General features: G+C 43.9%; 1 protein-coding gene across 1 annotated transcript; it reads left to right on the top strand.

The window, feature by feature from the left end:
* The first annotated feature begins 489 nt into the window (after nt 1–489).
* On the top strand, nt 490–17,673 carry UBE2QL1 (ubiquitin conjugating enzyme E2 QL1). The gene is made up of 2 exons (XM_068671036.1): nt 490–1,821; nt 16,347–17,673. The coding sequence occupies exons 1-2, from the start codon at nt 976–978 to the stop codon at nt 16,476–16,478; spliced, it is 978 nt and encodes a 325-aa protein (XP_068527137.1). The 5' UTR covers nt 490–975; the 3' UTR covers nt 16,479–17,673.
* Nucleotides 17,674–19,447: the final 1,774 nt, after the last annotated feature.

The following is a 19,447-nucleotide window of genomic DNA, read 5'->3' as shown; positions in this document are numbered from 1 at the left end:
GTACTTTGGGCCTTGCCTACTCCCTAATCCGAAGCATTCAGTGCATTTTTAATGTATTTTCCAGTCTCTGAGGGCTGTGGGGACACACTTGGGGAATCGTCTTTTCTCCCCCATGCTGCAGGCAGCCCTGGGTGGATGGGCAGAGGTAGCAGAGGGATGGGGGCTGTGCACCACCAGCACACGAGACACACGCACAGCAACGCACGTGTGCGTGGGCACTACCCCCACGGCCACACACTGGGCGGTACAGGGGACACGCGTGGGCACACTCCCGCAGCCCTTGCACACCCACGCTGGCCGTGCCCCGGGCACACGCAGCCCCCACGCGTGTACCGGGGGCTGCGGCACCGCCAAGCGGGGGGTGCCCGGGGGGGGGCACGGAACAAAGGGGCGGGGGGCGCGGAGCCCCCGCCCTCCCCGGCCCGGGGGGAGGCGCCGGGGGTGGGGGCGCGGCGGGGACCGGCCCCCGGGGGGGGGGAGGAAAGGGGGGAGCCGGGAGGTGGCGGGGGAGCCATCTGCGGCAGCGGGAGAGCCCGCCCTGCGCCGGGGGGCTGTGCGTGGCGCTTCTCTGCTTCATACATCTCTGTATTTATTTAATCTTTTTTTTTTTTTTTTGATTTTTTTTCCGCCCGTTTTGCCGTGGTGATGCCCCCGGCGTAGCGAGGGGAGGGCGGCGTTGGAGCGGCGGCCGCACGCCCCCCCCCCCCCCCAACCCCCCCTTGAAGCGGCAGCGCCGGCGCCTCGCTGCCCGCCGCCCCTGCAGCACCGGGGGCTCGCCGTGCTCCCCCCCCTTCCCTCCTCCTCCTCTTCATCCTCCTCCTCCTCCTCCTCCCCGCGGCCACCGGCAGCCCGGCGGGGGCTCCTGGAGGATAAAGAGCCTCCTCCCTCGGCGAAAGGGGAAAAAAAAAAAAAAAAAAGAGAAGAGAGAAAATTAAAATATTAAGAGGGAGGAGGGAGAAGGGAGCCGCGCACAACATGGCCACTCTGCTGCGGAAAATCGGTCTGATCCGGCTGCACAGCCGCGACACGGAGGACCCCAAGCACCACCACCACCACCACCACCACCACCGCGGCAGCAGCGGGCAGCAGGGCTCCTCGCTGCGGGGCCGGGGCGGACAGAAGAACAGCAGCAACAAGCCCCAGCCGCAGGGCCCCCCCATCCCCGCCGGCGGCAGCAGCAGCAGCAGCAGCGAGAGCAGCCCCGGGGGCCGCAAGGACAAGAAGGCGGGCGGCAGGGAGAAGCCCCGCGAGGCGCCCAAGGAGCCCCCGGCCGGCAAGGAGGCGGCCCAGCAGCAGCAGCAGCAGCATGGGGGCGGCCGGCACGGCTCCGGCTCCGGCTCCGGCTCGGGCTCCGGCTCCTCCGGCTCCGGGGCCGGCTCCGGGCCGGTGGCGCCGCCGTCGGTGCCCGGCCCTTTGGCCCCCGCGGGCCGGCAGCAGCACTGCACGCAGGTGCGGAGCCGGCGGCTGATGAAGGAGCTGCAGGACATCGCCCGGCTGAGCGACCGCTTCATCTCGGTGGAGCTGGTGGACGAGAGCCTCTTCGACTGGAACGTGAAGCTGCACCAGGTGGACAAGGACTCGGTGCTGTGGCAGGACATGAAGGAGACCAACACGGAGTACATCCTGCTCAACCTCACCTTCCCCGACAACTTCCCCTTCTCGCCGCCCTTCATGAGGGTGCTGAGCCCGCGCCTGGAGAACGGCTACGTCCTGGACGGCGGAGCCATCTGCATGGAGCTGCTCACCCCCCGCGGCTGGTCCAGCGCCTACACGGTGGAGGCCGTCATGAGGCAGTTCGCGGCCAGCCTGGTCAAGGGGCAGGTAGGGGGGACGGGGGTCCCACCGCGTGTGGGGCGCGGGCGGCTGTGCAGCCCTAAGGGTGGTGACCCCAAAGGGTGGTGGGACAGCCTTGGCTGGGACCAGGCGAGAGGTTCCCCTCGAGGCACTGGTGTTGCTGGTGGGCAGGAAGGGGAGCATCTTTCGCTCCCAGGGCACTTCTCAGCGTAGCAGAGGTGCGGGGCAGCACGGAGGGGCGAGGAGCAGAGGCAGGCATCATGCCCTCCTGTGTGTCTCCTGCCCCTCTGCTTGGCCCGCTGGCATGTGGCACCGAGACAAGGCACAGGGTCCCAAAGCAAGACGGGCTCAGGGCTGGAGTCCTCCACCTCCTGCCCTTCTCCGGCTGGTTGGCCATGCTTGCTGGCCTCCATACTTGCTGGCCTTCATGCTTCATGGCCTCTCCACGCTTGCTGGCCTCCTCGGTGAAGTCCAGCCGCTGGTGCAAGGCGTGATGCCAGAGCTGCTGCCCCCAGCTCTTTGTCCACTGCTGTCCTCTGCAGTGGCCCCGGAGGTCACACCTGGTGCTGCTGTGGTGGAGTTGTGTCAGCCTAAAATGCCCCTGCCCAGAAGGACCACCGAATTCGGGGTGTCTCTGCAGCGACAGCAGCTGGACAGATCTGGCCAGCTCTCCTCTCCCCTCTGGAGGAGGTTCCTGGTTCCCCCAGCAGAGGATCTCGCCTCCTTCCCAGCTGAATCAACATGTTTTATTTGTATTTTCTTTCTCTCCTGCAGAATATCCTTAGAAGTATTTCATAAAGACATTTTTAATAAGTAGGTAAATATTGCTGGCAAAACTCATAACCCGTCCTTCTTCGTGGTCCTTGTAGTGGACAGTGTACACATGGCTGTGGCGGGGTGGGTTTTTTGCTGCTCGCTTCATGAATGCCCTTGAGCCCAGTGGGCATGCACAGCTCCTCGTCTGCCACTGACTGATGCTGAGTAACTTCTAAAATTCCTATCTCAGTGAGGATGGGGGAAGGAGTAAATAATAACATGTTATTCATTTGTTTGAAAAGGTTACTCCTGTTTGCTTCTGTGGAACTGCTTGCATGAGCAGGAGTAAAGACTCAGTTTACCTTAACACAGAAAATTTGGTTATGTAATGGACTCATTTGTAAGTGTGTTTTCCTTTTCCCTTGTTTCATTCGGGCCTACCACTTTTTTTTTTAATCAGGTAGTATTTTTCTCTGCGTTTCATTTGAAGAGGAATAGGTCAAGTTCCCTAGGTCACCTTGGGATATAAAAATCACCTACCAGAAAAAAAAAATATCTTAATTTCCATTAAGGCAGAGGTATACTGAAGTTCTGTAGCTACTCTTAACACGTCATGCAATGTGGTAACCCATCTTATTATAGTGATTATATTTGTCATTATTTTAAACAAGGATTTAGAAGGACAATACTAAATTCTGTCTGTTTCTTTTAACAGTTCAGCACATTTCTGCAGTATTCAGTGTTGAAGGCTTAGGTTAAGGTTTACTGAGATCATAAAATGACTCAGTAAAGAAAACCACTAAATTATTAGATAAGTAAATAATATTTAGCTTTTTAACCTGTATTTTTTGCCTAATCCACTTAAGAGTTTTTCCACAAAGTAATAGTAGTTACTGATAACACAGGATGTTTATGGGTGCACCATTAGTAGGCACATGTAATATACAAGAGTTTCAATAACATTCCTCCTGAAGTTTAAGATGTTAATTATAAAAAAAGAGAATGCTTGTGGGATAAAATAAAAGTCTAAAACAAATTGCTGCTAGTAACTTAGTAGCTAAGTAGCTATAATGTGCGCTTCAAAGCCTGCGTGCTTGCATTCTAAACTGAAATGTTAATAGGTAATATTAACAATAAATTTAATTTCTCGTTACAGATGTGTAATCTGTGATGGGCTGCCACTCTGTAATCGTAGCCAGGCTCTGTGTAATGGGAGCCACATTTCTGTAATCACACTCTGGTTATGTAATCTTGATTCAATTGCATAATACGGCTCAAAATACAGCATGCACTCCCGGATCCCCATTTCATTTTGTGTTTTAAAGGTAATATGCTTTGGACTGTAATATTTTTTTTAAATGAAAATACAGCTGCAAAAGTGTCAGAAGTAGGGGTACCGCATTTCCCTTGAGCTGCAGAGCTGGTTTTGGATAACTTCTGTCATGCTGTGGGTAGCCTCACTGGCTGCAGTGACTTTTCCTGAACAAATGGCAGTGGCTTACATCAGGGTAATTGTTTAATTTCTGAATTAAAATTAATGGTAACTGATGGAGGGTGCAGCCCAGCTCACGCTGCAGTCCAGGAGAACTGTCCTCAGAGGCGGCTCTGCAGCGTGGGTCCCACCAGGAGCATGGAGGAATGGGGACCTTCAAGAGAAATGTCACCCAGTCATAGGGCGGTGATTTAGCATGAAATCATCGTAAATACTTGAGCCTGTGACACATCCAAAAGTGCGTGTCTGTAATACAAACGCAGATGTGAGTAGGCAGGACTGAACTTTCCAGCAGCTTACATTTATCCTTCTGACAGTTTGAATGATAAAACTAAGGTGGTTGATTTCATTCACTGTTTCTTACCAGTGCTGTTTTCCATTGCTAACTACTGAGTTGCTGAGCTGTGCTGGGTTTTAGTTCCTTGGAGAAAACTGCAGCACTTCTTGGGATATTATTTTGTTGACCTGTGAATATATATAGCCTTTTTTCTATTTTTTTGACAAAGAGATCAAAAACCTAATGAGGCTAACACTGAAAGTACACTTTGGGGCAATCAAGACTCCTGGCAAATTCAGGTTTTTCAATGGATTTCGTGGACCTTTTAGCAGAGCAACAGAAAAATTGAGATAATTCATTTTGATACTTCTCAAGTGAAACATCTGATTCAGGATTGTAGGAAGACTTAAGTGCGCAACAAAGAAGTTAATAGGTGGCACTTCCCCACTACTTTCCAGCATTGTACTTGAAGCATCAGGTCCCGATTCCTAGACCCGGGCAGGAATTTTGACTCGGGCATGTCTCCCAGGATTTTAAAGTAGGATAGGTTTTTCTCCAAATTCCCCAGGCAGGAACCAATACACCTCAGGTGGCCTTGGTTGAGAATTGTCTTACATCATGGGATACAGAGGTACTCCCATTGGCTCAGTAAATATTCTGTGTTTCTATTCATGCCCTTATTTCCTATCAGAAACTTTGTATTGCATTTTTAGATGGCTTTTGTCTGGAAAAAAATAGTTTAGATGAAAGAGAGACAATTTCTGTTTGAATGAAACAATTCAGCAACCCCAAACTACGCTTTTCCTTCTTTTTTTTTTTTTCAGTTTTCAAGGGAGAAAAAAATGTTAATTAACAAACAAGTTGGGGTTTGTTTGGTTGGTTGCTTCAGCTATTCAGCTGAAAAAGTCAATTATTCACACAGCCCTAGTCAGTATCTTGAGGGGAATTCTCAGTACATCAAAGGCCTAAGACTGTTTATCTGTCTGGAATCCAGAATCATATTTTACAAACTCGGTGTTGCCCTTATCTCAACTTCAGCCTTGGCTTCGAGGGGGTGACGTGCTGCTCACTGGCTTCCACCATCATGGCCAGACACTCGGCCCATTTCCACCCGTGGCGAGGTGGCCATCGGCCACTGCTGAGCTGGGATTTCACCCGAGGAAATGCTCACCTGGGGCGATGCTGAGGAAATAATTTGAATGTCAGCTGCTTGTTGTTCTGGAGGCAGCTGTTCAGCACCACCGTGTCTACCTGCTCACATGGGCTGTGGGATCTGCCTGCTCTGCGCAATGCCCCCCGAAGCAGCGTGCTTTAAAGCTGCTTATTACCAGTTTGGTATTTAAGAGGGGGGCTTAAAAAAGCATCAGTTTCCTGATAACAATACCAGTGCCATGATCACACTGACAACATCAGTGGCTGGGTGAAGGCAGTGGGAGCAGCGCCCGTCATATGAGAGTGGTGAAGAAGTGGGAGGTGGGTTGTGATGCATGTGGCTGAGGCCCGCATCAGGCTCTGAGGGAACAGCCCCACATTCGGGGACACGGCAGATGATATGGTCCCAAATGAAAAACAGACTTTGCTCCGAAGTGGAAGAGGATTTTCAGTCCCTTAATACACTAAACCAAACACTCGCACTTTATATTTGGAAGAAAAAGATACCGCAGCATGGGTGGTGTTAGCAGGCAGTTGGAAAAACAAGATAAATCCATGTTGTTTCTCTCTAGAGAGGGACAATTGGACATTGGTTTAGTAGAAGCTTAAAAGAGCATACATCTAAGTGTGCTGTTGAAATAGTATTTCATGAATTGCTCACTTTTTTTTTTGAGAACAACAAACACAGATATATATGATGCCTTGAGGACTTTGGGCCTAGGCTAGCAACTGATCAGTAGCTGCCTTGTCCTCCTTTTTATGAGTTCCTCATTCTCTCAGTGGAGGCTGAGGACAGGACTACCAGCCAGCGGTAGCTGTCAGGTGACTGGCGACTCTGCGGATTATTTTATGGAAAAAGTTCTTTGTGTTGAGGAAAATATGCCCTCATCCTTCCTGTGAATAGAAAAAACATACATGTATTTGTCAGGAAGTACTAAAGTAGGAATGGGGAACCCCTAGTCATGAGTACCCTTGCTGGTGTGGGATTCTATATATATAATGATTTAAATCAAAGTCAAAACATATTTTGTGATTAAGATTTAATGCCTATAGCAAAATTTCGTGAAATCAAATAAATGTTATTTATTTGTGCATAGTACTTTCATCACTTGCATTGTAACGTTGAAAATACCTCGTGTAAGCCTCTGTTTGCTTCAAGAGAGAAGTGCTTTGTACAAACACTAGGCTGATCTGCATTTCCATTTTAAAAATACTAGTATCACATCTGGCTTCTAGCAGATTGAAACAGGAGAAATGGGCTTATTTTATGAAAAAGAAATACAGATCATAGCTGTTAAGCATAGACTAAATTAGTCCCTCTTCATCCTTTCAAACAAAAGTATGAGTGAGCAGATAGCAGATGGGTCCTTGCATGGTGTCCAGGAGGTCAGCAGGCTGCAGGTCTTTCGTATATATATAGCAGAAATTAACTGCAAATCCATGAGCTTTCCTACTCCAGATACGCAGTTTGAGGACTGTAGCCATGAATAAATCAGCTAATCTCAAATGCTGCAGAAAGGTATAGAGAACTCAATGGCCTCTAAATTGTTTATGTCCATAAGGCCCTCATGTTAGGGCCTTAAAAAATAAATCTGGCTTGCTTTTAGCTTTCGATTTATTGCCTGAGCAAATGATGCTAGTTATTATCAAGGGAAGAAATGTTGCTTTAGGTCCATGACTAAAAACACATTGACTCATGTACAAAGATTACAGAGGAGACAAAGAACGTTTTGTGGGGCTTGTTCCCCATGAAAAGGTATAAATGTTGGGCTTAAGAGCTAACAAAGAATATTGTTTAGTACAGAGAAAAATCAAATATATTGGCCTTCTAAGATTTCTCTTTAATTGCAATTGAGAAATCTAGATTTTCAAGCTGAAGTCTAAGCGGGAACATACATATTTGCCATGTTGAGGTGCTGGGAATGATGAATGGGCTGGAAAAAACATTGTTCATGTGTTCTCTGATATATTGCAGTTCTGACTATAGACTCTATTATTATGCAAATATATTCTACTGAGAGGAATGAAGACACAGGGATTCCGACTCGTTGAAGTAGGAGGTTGCTTTAATTCTTTTAGAAAGCAGAAGGAACATAATCTCCATTTTACCCCTTGAAAGCGTAGAAAGGAAAAATTTTAGAGCTTTTAAAATACATGCAGCTATCATCCTTAATGTTAACATAGTCAACAAATAAGTAAAATTGCTGAATTGAAACAAACTACTTATCTTAAAACGTGCTTTTATGGCAAGTGGGACTAATTCTTCCTTGCAATACTTGGCTGATCTCCTAAATCAGAACTTAAAAGAATTGCCTCTTTGGATCATAACAAAATTGAATTTGCTCAAAAGAGTAAAATTCTTCCTTGAGCCGTAGAAGGCCTCATTTTCTTCAGTGAAAGTGTTCAAATAGAGTGAACTGTAACATTTGTGCATTTTGTCAAATCTTTGTGTAAGAATCATGTTTTTTCAAATGCAGAAAGCCCAGTCCCCGAGGGGTGACATGGTGTTCTCATAGAGGATTAACTAAAGCAACCTACTTTCTGTTGTGAGGAAGATTTACTCTTCATTATACAGGCTAGGCTTGAAAATATGCAGATTTCCCAGCATCTACAGAGTGCCCAGTGATTTCCATGCATGACCGGAGACTTCCAGATCAAAGATCTATAACTCCGCAACAGTTCTGGTCCTCATACAGTGGGAGTCGTATTGTCAGGCGAGATCCAAGGCACGTCCCCTGGGTGGGCATCTGTTGCCACGAAGTGGGATGTTGGTTAAATGGCTTAATAGTAGCAGCATTTCTTTTTTCCTGTCTCAGCTGCTTTGGGCTGATGAGAGACTGCATATCTCTTTCCTTGACATATTCAGTCCTTCACATTCAGTTTCCAGTTTACAAATTATCTTCTGCAATTGTCAAGAAAGGTAACGCTGACATTAGGCACCGGGGGGGATGTGAGGATGGAAGGATTGCCAGGTGCAATTACTCCACAGTTAAACAGGGAGAACTTCAGAGGCTGTAGTGATTATGCTGTCTGAATGGCTCAAAATACATGTTAAATTTAACGCGTGCGGGCTCCAGTCGTCTGACTTGTAAATTGAATGCCAGGTTTCTGTTGAGTACCGTCGTACTATTGAGAAGTGTGAGGCTCGGGGCTACCCTGACACCTGGTTCAGCCATATGCTGCAGACTTGTTTCTAGAGGGTGCTGAATGCTCCTCACGGCAGTCTTTAACTCTGGCTGAAAATGGTGGTAATTGAATACATGTAGGTTTGGGGAGTTACAGGACAAGCTGCATGGGACAGTGCATAAAAGCGTAAGTTAGGGAGAAAGGTGCATGTTCTGATGAACATAAATTTGTGTTGTTTATTGGTGTGCACAAAGCAGGTAAGCAGGCACCGTACTTAAGATACCCCAGTGGTTCCTGTCCTGAAATAGGATCAAGGTGCCAGTCTACTTTGCCCCATTCCAGTTAAAAACCAAGCTGAGGAGCGGTGCATCAGGCATGCTTGTATTCAGCTGTGTCTGACGGATGCGTGCCACATGCCTTCCTCCTGCACATGCAGAGTCAGCCCTTGGAAAATGCTTTTTTTATCTACTATATGATTTTGTGAGTGTTGTTAAAATTGAGGATCCTCATTGATTTCACTCTCTTCTGCACGGGCTCTTCGGAAGCCTCAGGGCTTCTGCAGTGACTCCTTGGTAGAGTTACAAATCAGTAACAATCCCAAATCTGTATGCAAAGACAAGTGAAAATAAACCTGAGGAAGGAAGAGTAAGCCTGCATTGTGAAATAGCCTGGAGCTCAGATGTTTCTCATAGTTAGGTTTTATGAGCTGTAGAACGACTAGATGTTTCTCCTGTTTTTAGGTTTGTGTTATAAATGGTAACAAGATGACAGTTGCAGTAAGAAATTTAGAGCTCATTTCTTGAATGTGTGCCCATAAAAAAAAAAAAAAAGAAAGCATCACAAAGAAGAGGAAATTGACGTTAATTAATTTTGTCAAATTTTCTATACATTTCTATAAATGTCAAAGTCTCTGTTATTTTGACAAAATTAAGTATTTCTATAAAACATACTCAGGATTGAAGTGTTTTATAGTTATGTGGAGAAAAAAAAAAGCTAGTAATTTCAATTTCTAATTATAGCACTTAAGCGGAGGAGTGGTGATCCAAACCTAGCATCCAGATTTTGCCGCTGACTTTGGGTGCAGCCATGGGCAAGTCATATATCTTCTCTGTAGTCTTCTTTTCCACTTGTGAAGTACAGATAATCTTTTTTTTTCAAAGGTGATATGAGGATACATGCTTAAAGCAAGTGCTTTAAGAAAGGGAGCTCTATGACTAAGATGTCCATGTGCATCAGTACGAAACATATCACAGTCAAGAGATGGACACGTTTGCATAAATAGCAGAAGAAAAAGCACACCAGCTTGTAGCACTGAGCTTGCCAAGCTTTGTCTTATATCAGTTAAATTTTCCCACAGGTAGCCAGATTTTTAGTTTTTAAATTTTAAATGTATTTTAATTTTATTTTAATTTTATTTTTTGGTGTGGTGAAACTTTGGGAAATGTGGAGATAGACATTGCTGTCTGGGTTGTGTTTCCCTTGTCTGTAGCACCTGTCATAAAGGATGCTTTGCTTTGCTTTGCCTTGCTCTGTTTCAAGTTGCTTTGCTTTGCAGCCGTGGCAGCGTTCAACTTGGGTAACTTACGTTTCATGTTGTGGGCTAATCCAAAGAGGGGCTGTCACGGTTCCAGCTTTGTCGCTTGGACCAGACACTCAGTCAGTCACTGTGCTTGTACCTGATAGCACAGAGAGCTCAGCAGAAAACTGACATAGAAAATGACCCTCCTCCATCTAGTCTAGCAGGTACCGTGTGATGGCAGGGCTTTCTCTTAATGGAAGCCCACCATTATTAGCCTGATTCTGCTCACGTTGTGACTTTGTGGCTGGAGGCATGTTCCACAAATGTGGTTGGATGTCAAGGTTTTCTTGTTCTTTTGCTAAAGGAGTTTGTCCCATCCCTAAGAGGCACAAACAAAGTTTTTTAACCCTCAGCAGTACTGAAACCATGCTGCTGACTGTGCTGGCTTCAGGGAAAGACAGGGAGGAGCGGCACAGTGCTCTGTAGCAGTCCAACAGGGATTAGGGCTGTAGGTGTTCTCACATTGATTAAAAACTACTTGCACCAGACAAGTGAGTGTTAATAATTACTCAGCTGGAACACACATTTCTTTTTCCTTGTCAAAGAACAGTCACATTCCCAAAAGGAGCAGTTTACAGAATGCTTTAAAGCTGGAACTTGCTGAGTTTCCACTTCTTTGTATGGATTATTCATAAAAAGGAGATTAAAAAAGACAAGGAGATACTGCTTCAGAAATTACACATTTGAAGGAAAATGGTACATTTTTAATTCACTTATACTGTGACAGTAACAATATTTATCTGCATCATTTTCAGTACTGCTTTTTTTTTAGCTATAGGTAATACTTATCCACCGTGCAGTATAAATGGTATGCAGTTTCTGAGACACAATTAACTGTGCCTCATCAGTATATACAGAAAAAAAAAATAAACCTCATATACACATATATATAAACCCATATAAGTGTGTATATTACACTCTTAACAATGATGTTATGGCACACTGTATTCATGGCTCTGAGAATGTGACAGTAGCTCACTTTAGCATTTTTTTGCTTTCGAATGCTTCTCTAAAGCCAGTGGAAATGTTTTTCTCTGAGAACTTGCTTAAAAAGAACTTGCTTAGGGATATGGTTTAGTGGGGACTGTTAGTGTTAGGTCAGAGGTTGGACTCGATGATCTTGAGGTCTCTTCCAACCTAGAAATTCTGTGTGATTCTGTGATTCTGTGAAATTCTGTGATTCTGTGAAATATTCTAGCATAGGACTGATTCAGACCTGAGCGTTGTATTCGTCTGTTACTTATCTGGAAAGACTTGACTGTGTTTGCACAATATGTGGCTTTGCACAGTTGAGGCCCAAGGCCATTAGTCACAGGCACATCAGTGGAACACGTTACCTGCCAGAGCCTCACGCTGTGCTTCAGCTCTCTGAAAAACTTGTGTTTTTGCATTGTCTGTGAACAACAGTGAGACAACAGACCTGGGATGTGGGCACATCGTTCCTGTCCTTGGAGGGATCACCACAGATGCACTGTGAGGCACAGGAACTTCCTACAGCCTTTTGAGTACTTGTCTAAACCTTTGCTTGTTTTCTGTCTCTCAACATTTACCTAGAAGTAGGTCACTACACCCTGCTTCTTTCTGGGCATGGAAAAGCTGTGGCATGGCACAGCCCTTCAGGAGGTGAAGGGAGAAAATGAAATTTTGGCCAGGCACCCTTGTGCTAACTTGAACACACAGACCACGTTTAGCCCCATGTGCAGAAGGCAGGTATGGTTTCACCAGTCATGAGTTATTTGCCGTATCCAGGATTAATGAAGGGCTGAGCAGGGCTGAGGTGTTTGTGATAAGACTGGTGCTAACAATATGAAGGCCTGTCTGCTTCTGAGTCTATTAAGGTGTGTGCTGTTTGTGATGAATAAACTTCTTGTTAACCAGGCCTGAAAAAAAAAGTCTGGATGTGCCTGAAGTATTTGCTGTGGCACCTCAGGGACGTGTAGCACAGGGGTTTAGGGCGTTTTCAGAATAACCTCATTTATATAAGGGCTGAGGGCTGCATATGAAGAATCTCTGAAAATCTGGGGCCCAGTAACACCAGGACCTGCATCAGGGCAGGATGGAGTGAAACCTCCATCCTTGAAGGATTCAGGAGCTGGCTGCGCAGTGCCACAGCTTCACTGATCTGTGTTGGCCATCCAGCTCCAAGTAACTGGAGAGGGACCTGGAGACCTCCAGAGGTCCCTTCCAGCCACCAGCTCTGTCATAGTATGATCCTGGGAGGGGCCGGTCACCAGCCTGTAATCCTGTCCTTTCAGATAGCACCGAAACTGATATGAGGTGGAAGAACACCTGGCTCTGTGCACTGTGCCAAACGTGGAGGCTACCACAGCATCACTGAGAAGTGGAAAAACTCCAAGATTTGCCCATGGTGGTCTCTAAATCTGGTTGCCAAGCCATATGTGAGGCCTACCTCAGGTCTTTTGCTGAATATGGATGGAGGGAGCAGTCCCTCAGTGCGGCCAGGGTCCTGAGAAGGTGGCCTGCAGCACCTGGCAGTTACCAGCTTATAGACTGGAACCTTACCAGCTGTTTAGTCACAAAATTCATGAGTTTGGGCAAAGTGTAGATGGGTGACATTCAAAACTAGGCACTGTAGGAGCAGAAGTTATAAAGAGGCTCAGTGCAGCACATGTCCTCCCGCATTTCAGCATGGCTGTGTAAACCAGTTGGATGCTGTGTCATTACTTCCACCTTTCATATGTTTCTAGCTTGTTAAAATTATATCTTGGTAAGCACATGAAGTTACAGCAGATGGCAAAATCTGAAATGTTCTCTTCAATTCTTTATTTTAATTAGGTTTTCAGTTATCCCTTTATGAAAAGCTCCCTATGCATGTCTGAAAGTATTGCAAGCATTTAAATAAGCTCCTGGTGCGACTACTCAGAGCTAAAGTCAAAATTAATATCTTTATGAAAGGATTTCTTGGGTTTTCTCTGTTGTTTTAAATCTTTTGTGGAATGCGCTCGTCTTGTTCAGATACCGGTTTGATGTCTTTTCTTGATTTGGTGCTGGACACATCAAAACATTGGTGTGCAAATGTTCTGTGTGTCTTGCCACAACAGTAGTGACATGAATGGTTTGGAAATTAGTCAATATGCAGTTGTGTGCAATTAACCTATGGCCAGTACTGTATTTGCATACTGTATTTGCCATATTTTTCATATTTACAATACACAGCAGCTCGTGGTCTCCTGACCAGAGTTAAAATGACTATATGTATCAGTAGCAGTCTGAAAACAAACTCTAGTCATGGCTGGTAACAGCACCCATTAAAATGGTTGTTTGACACTATTTTATAACTGCACAGAATGCCATTTTAGGTTAAACTCGGGAATAGTTTTGTGAGAATGGCAAAAAGCTATAATTTGTTAGCACAGTTGATGTCACTATACTGTTGACTTGAAATCATCTGAATTGTATTGACTGAAATTTCATCCTTCCTTCTTTTTATCTTGATTAATTTGAGGCATCAGAAATGGAGACTTTCAATCCACAAGGTTAAAGTTTATCCAAATTATAAACACCTGGCAGGGTATTAGTTAATAAGAGACAGTGCTAGCAATGCCACTTACAGTTTCTGTATAAATATGTAGAAATAAGTAGACTGCATCTAGTAGAATTAAGTGGTCTTTGATGGCACAGTTTATATACAATCTGCATATGGTACCTGTTACATTGCTAATAAGTATGAGAACAAATTCTTGGAGCAATGCTCATTTCATCTGTTGTAACTCCAGTAACGTTTTGGGTGGTATGATATTCACTGTGTTATTCTAACACCAAAGAATTATTTCTTTCCTTATTTCAAAGCAGCAAGTAGTTGACACTGAATGTGGTAGCTGTTCTGAATGCAAGGATCCTACATCTAGGTACAGAGAAGTATGAATATTTTGATAAAACTGAGGAAGACATAGATCATCCTGTGCTAGGTGTTATGCAGACAATTCAGAAAGGTATAAAAGCCAAAAAATCTTGTATGGAAGACAAGAGACGGCAAATGGACCTAGTCCATAAGCTAAGTAGTAGAGCAGGTTTATATTTATATTTACATTCAAAAGTATTCCATTGGTGAAATTTGAGGATGTAATTTCCTGTGCTGATTTCATCTTCTGTTGCGCTTTATCTTTTCCTATATTTCTCTAAGTATGCTTCCAACAGAAGCATGGACTAGGAAGAAAATAGAAAACATGCTTTGTAATAACAGGAATACTATTGCAGGATATAGAATTTAATTATTCAATGGGGATGCAGTTTGTGTGCAGCACCCAACAGGAACAGCAATTTTCCAGGAACAAGCGACATTAGAAGTAGCACTCATTGGAGATTTTGAATATGTTACCAAGTTTTATTTAATTATTCATTTCGTCAAAAATTAAAAGGATCACTTTCTAAGAAAACTTCTTTTCAGGGTTAAATGAGTACCCTTCAGACCATCCTTATTTGTGAAATACTAATCACCAGATTAGTATGGGGATAGCGAAGTTGTCTTACTGTTCAGTCTAGTACAAGAATATTTAAAGAGAAATTATGCTGAAAATATGCTCACAGTTTATAAGTGGGGAATAGGAAGAAAAGGGAGAAAAAGCGTCACAAGATAAAACAGCTATTTTTGAGAAAACCAAGGGCGGCTCGAATAAATGGAGCGTGGAATTAAAGGCCACTCTTAATCTTAAATTCTCTGAAAGAGAAGTCAAACCACACAGAAAAGGGACTTTTTAAAATAGGAATAAAAAACAGCTTTTTTATGTCCCATGTCTAGTTTTGTTACAATAATAGTGGTGCTGAACACAAAAGCGTATCTGTGCAATATTGTGACAGCTTTCTACAATGAGATGATTTGTCCACACTGCAGGGGAATCTTACTCATTTTACTGTGTAAAAATAACTTTGTTACTCTGAGGACAGAGTTTGTTGTTTTTCCCTTTTTTATTTTTTTCTCTGCATAGCAAATTATTTTCTCAGGATTAAATGTTGCATGTAATTAAGAATGACAATTTTCATTTTGAATTCCAAATTGGCATCAAAATATAGGAAGCAAAAAATATGACCTGATGCATCCTTTTGAGTGCGAAAAATCAGAAGGTGCTAACTTGGTTCTTAATAATTGTAACATGGTACTGTGGTGTCTGCTCATGAAATACCATTTACTACAACAAAGTGCAGTCTGTCAAAAAGTTACAAAAGTTATTGCACTCGTAATTTTATTAAACGTCTGTTTTATGGCAAACCTAATAGGCAGAAATACTGTAAGGAGTATTAGTGCTGCAGAATGGAATAAGCCTGCATCTGTATTTCTTCCTTGTGTCTTCTGTTACATGGTAATTGACATGGACCAATGTGCAAACTAAGGTGGGCTATTAATAACTCACTGAATGTCTATGTTGCCAAGTGAGGATTTGAAATTATATACTGATGTTCGTTTGGAGGTAATATTTAATGGCAAAGTAATAGAGGTGCAATATATTTAGGTGCGTATATGTTCATGTATTGTCAAGCCAGCTTGTCACAAGGGGGTAGTAAACAAGCTAGATTTTTCTTATGCAGGTTGGAAGCAAGCATGTTTTGAGGTGCTTTTAGGATGTGCCAGGGCTATTCATTTCTGACAGTTCAGAGGAGAGGAAGAAAAATGAGGCGTGCTTGGTGGGAAGGATGTAATTTGTAGTGCCGTTCTCCTTTAGCACCAGGCGAACCTTTTCCTCTCCTGTGACTGGGAAGGGCCACGGGGCCCCGCATTGCAAAGGGTCCCTGCCTACTTAGGGCTGCCCCTCTGACCTCATGAGGTAGTGTGTGTGAGGGTTTGCATGCCAAGCACTGCAAGGCAGACATCCCTGCATTGGTTTGAGCAGGTGTGAGAAGAGCAGCGAGCCCAGGGGCAGCAGCAGGGTGCTGCTGCATGCGGGGCAGCCTGCCAGCACAGGGGTTCACAGCGGAGAAGCAGCCCATGTCTGTCTGTCCAGATGTCTGTCTGTGTTTTTTTTTTTTTCCCCTTACTCCATTACCATTTTTAATCATCTCTGATAGCATCTTTGTCCGCCTCAGTTTGGGAACGGTGCTTTCTGGTATCTGCAAGGGAATACCCGGTGGCTGGAGGTGTTGAAAACTTAAGCTGCGGTTTCCAGCTGCATATATTCACATGCTTAATGAAGGTTTTCTTTTTTTGTTTGGTGCAGGGCCGTATCTGCAGAAAAGCTGGCAAATCAAAAAAGTCGTTCAGTCGAAAGGAAGCTGAAGCAACATTTAAGAGTTTGGTGAAGACCCATGAAAAGTATGGGTGGGTCACTCCGCCCGTCTCTGATGGCTGATGTTAGCAACCTGCACTTGACAAAAATGCTGAACAAAAGTACTGTGACATCTCCTCAGTGCTGTACACCGCCCATCCTTTTCTACTTCAGCTTCAGTTACATACCATGAATGTCAAGGAGACATCTAAGTTATTTATGAACAGATGTGTTTACAGAGGGAGAGGAAAAAAAAGATGCTGTTTAGGATTATATTTCAAGACTGGAGAATGGTCGTCATTGAAGTCACTTGAGCGGATGTTGAGATTGCATCATTTGCCCCCATACAGCCCACATTGTCTTCAGCTTCTTTCCATGACAGCAGCACCAAACAGCAGTACTGGAAAGTCTATCCATTACTGCTCAGTTCATTTAAATGTAAATGAAACAGTTAATATTTAATAGGGAAGCAGTGCATTGCAGGTACATGTTTGCTGTGCTGTTTATCTTTGTCTCCTAGCAGGTCAACATAACTTGAAGATTTGTCTTTATGTGGAACTGTGGTCTGCTGTGACTAAATTTAGACCTCATTTGTGCTCTATATATGACCTTTAATTCATAAATGAAACCGGAATTAAAATGATGAAAGGTCCTAGTGTTGACAAATTATTAAGTGGAATCACCCAACCGGTTACAATGTGCTATCTATGCTGATATTGTGATGTGCTGTTCAGAAATAAACCAGTGCAGTTAGCTGAAGGTTAGGTGGTTTTTTTAAACACATCCATGCCAGGGCTTGAAGTGGTTGGTGGTAGCAGAAGCATTATTACCCTGCCAGTACCTTCTGCAGTCGCATGTGGCCCCTCAGTTCTTCAAAACGGCAAAACAAACAAGTGGAAACGGACAAAGCAACCTTAAAAAATTATCTGCTTAATTTTGAAATGATATGCCAGTAACAGAGTAAAAAAATTTTCAAAGCAAATGAAACATGGTTTGTAAGATGATTTGCATGACTGGATTTTTCTTTTCTCTTTTTACTCAATAGACATTGTATGTACTTAGAGCCCAGTATCTGAGAAAACCCACTGATGTATATAAATGTCCTATTATTTAATCATTAAGATTTAAGTTTTCTGGTAAACAAATGGAAAAACTTTCTAAGAGACTCCATAAAAGCTGAAGGTAATGTTTAAATGGTATAAGGAAAGCATTAAAAAAATGTGGATTCCAAATGGAAAATGGTATTGGACACATGCTGAATAAAATCACCAGTATCGTTTTCGTTGCCTCAAGGATTCCATCATTTTGGCCAACTTTTGTATTCAAAGACATAGGTTTCCTACTGTGAAATCCTATACATGTATCTGTTGTAGCAGTATGTTAATTGCAAGCAGGACAGTGCCATTTGTAAGAATCTTATTTGGTGGGGGAAAAAGCATGTGCCTGAAAACACTTCCCATTATCTCTCTAAGTCAAGACTACGTCAAAGTGGCTGACCAGTTTCTAGATGTTTGGAGACCGTGCAGACAGGTCAGGGGTTTAGAGTTTGATTTACAACACACAACAGAGAAGACCAAAGAGTAATGAAGAACGAAGGAACCAGAGCACAAATGAAGAAGTAGCGGAGCAGATTTTCACACAGCAGTGGTGCAAACACTGCTCGGTTTATCTGCTTTGCCCATCTAGCTGTTTGTCAGCTAGATGAAGAGCAAAATGTTCAGCTTGCAGCGAAACAGCTATTCGGGTCAGAGCCACTCAGTCTCGTGAACATAGCTGGTTTCTCACGCTTTTCCCTCATCTCCTTCATCTGTCTCTTCTTTTGCCTGAGACCGTTTCTGATACCTTCCTGGTGTGCCTTATCTCGGTTATGACTGGAAATGCTTTTTACCATAAACGCACAGATCTTGCTGTGATTTATCCTACCCTGTTGTATGCTCTGAGACAATGCTGCAATTCAGTGTGTATATACTTTCCCTCTCAGGCTGTCACTTTAGTGCATCCAGCAGCAGAATGTATCCTTTGAGAGAGGGACAGCATTTCAAATCACGTAGTTACTCCTTTTTATGAACACTTTTTGCTATCTGTTAGGAAAGAGAAAACTGGTATGTTTAGTTTGGCATCGAATAATTTGCAATCCCTAGTGGGAGTTCCTGAAAACATGTAGAGGGACATATAGCGCTGGAAAGCATGGGGTTTGTTATTTCCCTTCTGAAAAGCTCTGCCCTCATCAGCACAGTAAAATGCTGTTAAAAGCAATGTGAAGGTGTGGTAAATCCTGGGGTGAGGGGAGAGGGAATATTTCTTTCTCTGCTGTTTTTCAACCTGTCTCTTTTTTTTTCTGTCAGTGGGTTATTTTAAATCTTCCTGAGAACCATATCTTTAATATTTAATTAAAGGGTTAGCTAAAAGGAAGGTAGTGGGTGGATTGCTACCACTTTCCTCAAACCTACTTATTATGTATCTTCTTAAGTGTGCTTTAAATAGTTATAGCAAACATCATTGCTAAAAATCACAGTTGCTTTCTGGCTGTAGGAGGTTCTCTGTATCACTCAGAGTCTTGGAGCCGTAGGAGAGGCAAATCAAAAAAATCTGGAGTGCTTTGAAGCTGGAGCAGAAGGGGAGCAGAGCACATGTGATAAGCTACAGCAACAAATAGTGCAAGGAAAAAAAAGAAGCAAAAGTACACTGCATGAACTAGGTCGGGATGAAGTTCCTGCCACACCAAAAATAAAAATGCTCTTATTGAAGAGACAGCTTATAGCGGGAGCAGCCTGTGCTGGGGGGAAGTGCAGGAAAAAAGGGGACAGTGGGAAGCCTTAGAAGCATTATGCTTCTGACCAGGGAGGAAGGGAGATTGGTGAGAACGTAGTTAATGAAGAGATTTAGAAAGAGGGTTGATCTATTTTAAGAGAAATTAGTACATTGTTATTGTCTAGCTCTATCAGTAGCTTATGCCTCAGTGCTATTGCTGAAGAATAAGTTTTGCTTCTCCACCAGTCGGGCCTAAAAAAAGTCAGTGAGAACATCAGGAGGGGAAAGGTACATGAGAGAAA

The sequence above is a fragment of the Anas acuta genome, chromosome 2 (assembly GCF_963932015.1).
Source record: "Anas acuta chromosome 2, bAnaAcu1.1, whole genome shotgun sequence".
Taxonomy (NCBI): domain Eukaryota; kingdom Metazoa; phylum Chordata; class Aves; order Anseriformes; family Anatidae; genus Anas; species Anas acuta.
This window is presented reverse-complemented; position numbering and strand designations above follow the sequence as displayed.